General features: G+C 37.7%; 1 protein-coding gene across 3 annotated transcripts; it reads right to left on the bottom strand.

The window, feature by feature from the left end:
• Nucleotides 1–1831: 1831 nt before the first annotated feature.
• On the bottom strand, nucleotides 1832–5502 carry LOC147847377 (uncharacterized). Of its 3 annotated transcripts, XR_015532331.1 has the most exons (8): nucleotides 4480–5471; nucleotides 4124–4232; nucleotides 3276–3315; nucleotides 3103–3179; nucleotides 2905–2993; nucleotides 2643–2740; nucleotides 2488–2557; nucleotides 1999–2052 (listed from the first exon to the last, which is right to left on the bottom strand). XR_015532331.1 is itself a non-coding variant. In XM_087339269.1 (7 exons), exons 1-7 carry the CDS (start codon nucleotides 5396–5398, stop codon nucleotides 2010–2012), a joined length of 1347 nt encoding a protein of 448 aa, XP_087195395.1. In that variant the 5' UTR covers nucleotides 5399–5464; the 3' UTR covers nucleotides 1832–2009. The 3 variants fall into 3 exon arrangements, 1 of the variants encoding a protein (XP_087195395.1); XM_087339269.1 differs by lacking the exon at nucleotides 2643–2740 and having other exon boundaries at nucleotides 1832–2052; nucleotides 4480–5464; XR_015532332.1 differs by lacking the exons at nucleotides 1999–2052; nucleotides 2643–2740 and having other exon boundaries at nucleotides 2517–2557; nucleotides 3103–3183; nucleotides 4480–5502.
• Nucleotides 5503–6533: the final 1031 nt, after the last annotated feature.

Genomic DNA, 6533 nt, shown 5'->3' with positions numbered 1-6533 from the left:
TATTTCAGTTGTGTTGGTTAATGAGCAGGAACCCCTTAAATTATCCCGATCACATCACATCAAAAGATATTGCAATCAATTCCATTGCTCCTTTGCACCACCCTGTTATCCTCAAATTACCTTGGCCTGAATCACACAATCTGACGATAGATTGACGAACTTGGCCCATGAAGTTCTCAACACAAATCCCTAATTACTTCCTCTCATCTACAGAGTAATGCCCCTACTTACATTACCAGGCAACTTTGACGGGTACAGCAATGCCCATCCTTGCTGTAACTACAAGTTTTGCTCCGGTTGCTAGCTTTACCCCCACCATAGCTACAACATGTGATCCAACAATTAACTATCTTGATCCAATGGTAGATATGACATTTACTGCTCCATTATAAAAGGCATGTCCGTTTGTATACTTGACTCCACCAAGGCCGATGCACAATGTTAGCCGAAGTTACTCAAATATACATCATCCTCATCGTGCCAACCTCCTTTTAATCACTCATTCAGGACTCTACAACAGTCCCACTTACAGCTCAATACAATGGTCTCCTTGACGTATTTGACAAACAAAATGCAGATTGTCTACACAAGCACTGCCATATGATTGTCTAATTGATCTTTAGGGTGGTGCTTCTCCTGATTTTGGGTCGATATATAGGTTATTTGCATCATGAACACCTACATAATGCTACAGTAATCATGTCACCACCAAAAGGTCATAGACAGAATTGAACCCATGACCCCTATTATATATATCTAAGCTTTAACCAATAGATTATTATCATTTTATATACAATATTTATTACAATTTCTTGTCAATAATCTAGGCTATGAACATAATATTACGATATGTCGCCAACTCGCACAAGCTAATGTATGATTGCCAAATGGCATGCTTGCATAAATGCCAAGTGTTGATTACGCATGACTGAAAGGTGGCGAGCATGCATGGATGCAACAACACTATATAAGGTCTTTTAGTCATTGATGAATCATTCCAATTCAAAATGTTAGGGTTGTAGCCAAGCCCAAGATAGAATGATGGAAGACAATAAGAAACAAGAGAGAAATCAAAGGAGAATAAAATTGTATGCTGCAAATCCATTTTTCTGCATCCTATAAGTTGCATGCACAATTCAATGTCAATAACCCGACTAGTTCTATAAACCCCTTGACAAAAGAACGTGCACAACTATTAAAGCAAGACCCCACTCCTATGTTCAAGATAAACATGAAGATACATATCTTTATTCACCTACTTATTAGGGCGTAAAGAAGGTGGTATCGTATCTGTTACGAGGAAGATCAAGCTGATTGTTGGCAGGTCACTGCACCTGCTTTTAAAGTCGGAACCAACCAAAGTTTGGATCTTACATCACAATATCACAACAACCCATCCGCATGACTAGATTCTTTCCATGCAAATAAACATGGTAACTTTTCCATACTTGGTTGTATATAAAGGGGGTTCTCACCCTAGCTGTCCTCAAGAAGGTCAACATGACCTATTGCGTGTACTTGGTTCTATCTAAAACTAGCCACATCTTCATTGCTCTTGCTTCTTCTATTCTATCTTCTCTCTGTTCTATTATCTGCCACATGTCTCGCGCACTGGAGGTCGTTTGACAGCCAAAACATGATAAACCCATGTTATAACAAGCTATTTCATACCTCACCAATCCTGAATAATAGTGTCTTATTTGATTTCTACACTTGGTGTATATCAAGCCAAAACATGATAAACCCATGTTATAACAAGCTATTTCATACCTCCCCAATCCTGAATAATAGTGTCTTATCTGATTTCTACACTTGGTGTATATCATGCATGCGAAGTCCTTGAAACTATCATGCTTCAAAATCATTAACCACAAAGAAGCAGCGTCCATACAAACCTTAATTATACCAAACAAGTGAAGAAACAATTACATGAACTCGCTTACATGTCAATAAGGTTGCTTACCGTAGAGAATAAATTGTGAAGAGAAAAAAACAATGAAAGTCGATGCTTACCCTAGAGTTAACAGCCACGATGCAAGTATCAATCCTGCACTGAAGAAAGGTATATACAAAACACAGACCAGATCTCATTTAAAGTATTTATACAATATAGAAATTAAATGTGAATTCATGAGTGCAATACAGCAACAAGTTAAAGCCAGAAAGTACTTGGTTTAATATTTTATCAAAATGAAACATCAGATGATATACGATATGAAATTGGATTCTTTTATTGTTTAAACAGATTCATGTGTTTAATATATAATAGAACATAAAAACACATGAAAATTTTATATTTCTTCGCATATTATATAATATCAATTTTTCATGGACTGCTGTTAGAATTACTTTGAAGATCCATGCAGTTATCCTGTAAAATAGATCCTAAATTGCAAGCATGTGCAAGCATGTGCATCCTAAATATTGCAAAGAAATTTCAAAGACATGTAATTCCCCAAGTCATTCACTAAATATAAAAGTTCCTACCTTCGGATGGAATCAGATAGCACATGGAGAAAAATCGAATGATAATTCATATCCTCGGCCTTTCGGTATGCTGCACATTAGAAATCACGAAGATTATGATTCCACCTCTCTCTTTTTCAATGTAATGCACATTCTTATTTATTTGCATCACTCACATCAGGAAGAGTTACTTCTCCCTGCCTCCCCCTTCTAGACAAACGTAAGGTTAAATACATGATGTTCTAGTCTCCACCAGACAACCCTACAAACCCAGCTACATCCATACAGAATGTAGCGGTTGAACACTCAGTACTGTAGAACCCATAACTTATTTTTACCTATCTAAAATGCTCATCATAAATAGACAATGTTTTCTTCTGATTTCGCAAACAAAACAAAAGCTTTAATAGTCAAAATCATTGCTAAAATATTTCATACCTATCCGGATTCTTGCATAGCCACGAAAAAACCATACTCCCACAAGGTTAACAAAAAGATTCGTTACTGCTGATACAATCAGGTAGTGTCTGTACAAAACCTCAAATACCTCATTCTCAACCTTTTGATGCCACATCCAATCAAATCATTTATCATAATATTTTAATATAGAAAACAAAATGCTACGACTTGTCTTACTTGTGCACCGACTCATCGTGAACAAAAGCATGCAGGGCTTCAACAGCAAGAGAAAACGAAAGGAAAAGCAGAAAGAGCTGTCTATCCAGAAGAACCACAAATATTATTATTTATCGCCTCACTCATAGAATCACACCGCAAGCATGCCGTAAACCTGACTGTTAGATACTTACAGCATTTGTGAATGCTGCCAGAACCTCCAGCCGTTTATACCTGAATGCAAATCAAAATTAGTGTCAAGTCCAAAGCATAATAGGCTCTACTCTCTACCTAAGAAAGCAAGCATTCATATTGTTGCACAAGTTCTATAGGATTCTGCAAATCAAACACCCACTATAAAGATCAGAGTATCTGAGACTGAGACAGTCATAATATCTAGATATTCTCATCTTAAAAACAAAAACCTACACTACACAAGAAATACATCTCAAGAAGCATAGATTTTTACAACGCAAAACTTTTCCATAGCACCGACCGTCATCATCAGTGCTCATGGATAGCTGAGGCTCATATATCAACATTCATATCAAGTGAACTCTACTTATTCTGAATTCCTATTGCTTCTCGGGAGAGTGATGGGCAGAATTTGTCAACAAGATGCATATAATTATGTCCACAAGCAACCTTTTGTTCAAATAACCATGTGCAACACAGTATGTGACACACAATCTAGGTAATATCCAACAGACTATTCAAATACTGGCCAGTCAAGAAATTGACCATACACTTTTCCAACAAATTCATTCTTTGAAAAATATACAATTCAATTATATTAATATCGTACTTCATACTTGCATGGAGATCAAAGATAATTGATAACGAATTCTCCATATCTTCTAGATACAATAAATCATAAGGATATCACATGTCACATTGTCTAGCAGTAACTCCCCATAATAACTAATGTGCAAGAGACCCATGGAAATTTATACAATTAAATTTCAATCTTGATTCTTGCTCGAATTACTTCATTCAAGAAAATCAAGTATGACAACAAAAAGGCCACAAAAGTTTAGCTTACCCATAAGTATAGGCTTCATCTGGAAATCTTTTTGTGAAGAGCATTGCAATGAAAGAAAATGACAGGAGTCCACAACCAAAAGTCAAATGGAAGGCGTCTGACACCAAGCCTGCAAAAGGAATCATGTTTCTGTCAATGAGCATTTCGATAAGATACTATATTTTCATCCACCTCACAAACTACATATGATTTGCATTCCCATAAAGTTGCATGATTTGCCAATCTCCTAGTTCTTACTCATTGTTTGAGAATTAACTCACAGTAGTGGAGTAAACTTGCTTTTAACTACAGACTGACTCATGTTGAAATCATGGGTAAGATCTACTTGAAATAATGGAATAAAGCAGAAAACTTACCAATTCGTCCAGAAAGAAGACCTAAGAAAAGTTCCACAAAGGAATATGTAAAGTTGAGAAAGATAAGCATGAGAAGCTTCCGCGGGCCACTTCTTTTGCCAGACCTTAAAGTTGAAAGAGCCAAGCTCCTCCAAGTTGAGGTTGAAAATTTGGGCGAATTATGTTTGCCTAAAATCCTCTTTTTTTCTTCCTTCTCTTCTTTCTCTTGGTTAATATTGGAATGAGTGGACACAAACTGACCTTTCCAAACGTCTTCTTGGGAGCTGAAGACTTCAGGAGCTCGGTGCCGATCAATGGAAACAATGCGATTCAGTGCCCTCCGAGATTTTGGATCTTGGAAAGAAGACATTCGAGAAATCGAAGGAGAGGGGGAGGAAGAGGAAGAAGAGGAAAAGGAAAAGGACGGAAAAGAAGGAGGAGGGGGAGGAACAGGGGAAATTGCAAATCCGAAGGGTTTACTTTTTGGAGGCAGATTAAAGGAAGCATGGCGAGAGAAGGTGTGTTGTTGCTGCTGCTGCTGCTGCTGTTGTTGTTGGTGTGGGTAGTGGTGGTTGTGATGATGGTGATGGCGATGGTCTTGTTGTTGTGGATGAAGATTCTCCTGGAATGAGTAATGTCGAGAGAAGAAGATTGGTTGTTGTTTCTTCTGCTTTTCTTCTTCTTCTTCTTCTTCTTCTTCTTCTTCTTCTTCTTCTTCTATTCTGTTTACTTCTGCTCCATGGTCATGAAGATGAAGATGTTTCTGTTTTTCTTCTTCTTCTTCTTCTTCTTCTTCTTCTTCTTCTTCTTCTTCTTCATGCTTATGATGATGATAGTGAAGATGGTGTTCATTCCCTGCTACACGAAGCTTTCCATGATGACCATCAAACGGAGAAGAAGGAGAAGAAAGAGGAGGAGGAGGAGGAGATGAAGGTTCCATGGTGAACAACAGATATGAAAGGCGAGGGGATCTGTTGTTGGCTATGGATTGGATTGGATTGGATTGGATTGGCCCCTGTAGGAACAAAACGGTCACCAAGAGTAGCTTCGCAGCGCCATAATCTGCAGTCTTGACGATTTCAACACATAACATACATACTGATACATATATATATAATATATATATGTCTCTGTGTCTCTCTCTCTGTCTGTGACGCACCAAAAGAGGAGCCCCCAACTTAGAAACAAACATCAAAAACTCCCAAAAAAAAAAAGGTTAAAGTGTACAACAAATATTTGCCACGAAAATGATCATAAAATTACTCAAAAAAAACCTAAGCTTCCAATTGCTCAAAACCTGAAAACTTAAAACTCAAAAATCACACAAAGTTATATCTCCAAGCTTCAAATAACAAATCAACTTAAAGATTCAAATAACAAGTCTTACATAAAAGATTAAAATGTCAAATGTTGACAATGAGAATAATCCAAGCCATGGAACCCTAAAAGGAAATATGAATACACACGTTACATGTTAAGATTATGGCGCATGTCGGGATGATGGCAAGATATAACCACAATTTTTACAACATGTAACAATCAAGTCCCTTGAAGTCAAGGTCAAGCCATCGCAACGCAAACATTGAACCTTCTCATGGTCATATATTGGCAATCGCCTCCTAGCCCCGACTTGCACCTCTTTGTAGTTTTTCAGGAAGTGTTTGGGGAGCTGCCAATAAGTTCTTGCGAGATGTCTATTGTTGCGCTTCTTTTGGCACCGATTTGTTGGTTGCGACTTATTGATTTGCCATCTTCTCCATTGGTTGATTTTGGTGCACCAACCCGATACACCTTCTTAGCCACATCTTCCAATGTTTGTATACATTCCCAAATAGTTGCACGGTCAAAGGTTCCTAACCCTTGCTTGAGACATTGAAGTGCTTCCTCGATCGTTTGTATTTTGGATTTCAATGATTCAATCTCGAATGTTGTGGGGTTTGTCTCACCGACTCGTTCTACCTCTGCCTCCACTTCTATTTCAGTATTAAGGTCCATTCACATTTGGGTCGTGTGATCTATAAAAGGAAATGAGCCACATAAATGCCTCTCAATAATCATTCGGATACCGAGTAAAT

The sequence above is a fragment of the Azolla caroliniana genome, unplaced genomic scaffold (genome assembly GCF_043228905.1).
Source record: "Azolla caroliniana isolate FFs.n. ecotype wild unplaced genomic scaffold, voAzoCaro1.0.p SCAF_1103, whole genome shotgun sequence".
In the NCBI taxonomy this organism is placed as follows: Eukaryota; Viridiplantae; Streptophyta; class Polypodiopsida; order Salviniales; family Salviniaceae; genus Azolla; species Azolla caroliniana.
This window is presented reverse-complemented; position numbering and strand designations above follow the sequence as displayed.

Coding starts and splice junctions, on each gene's coding strand:
- LOC147847377 (XM_087339269.1), bottom strand. CDS start 5,398: ATGGAACCTTCATCTCCTCCTCCTCCTCCTCTTTCTTCTCCTTCTTCT. Junction 4,233..4,479: donor TCTTCTTTCTGGACGAATTG/GTAAGTTTTCTG, acceptor TTCCTTTTGCAG/GCTTGGTGTCAGACGCCTTC. Junction 3,180..3,275: donor TGGCAGCATTCACAAATGCT/GTAAGTATCTAA, acceptor CTGGATAGACAG/CTCTTTCTGCTTTTCCTTTC.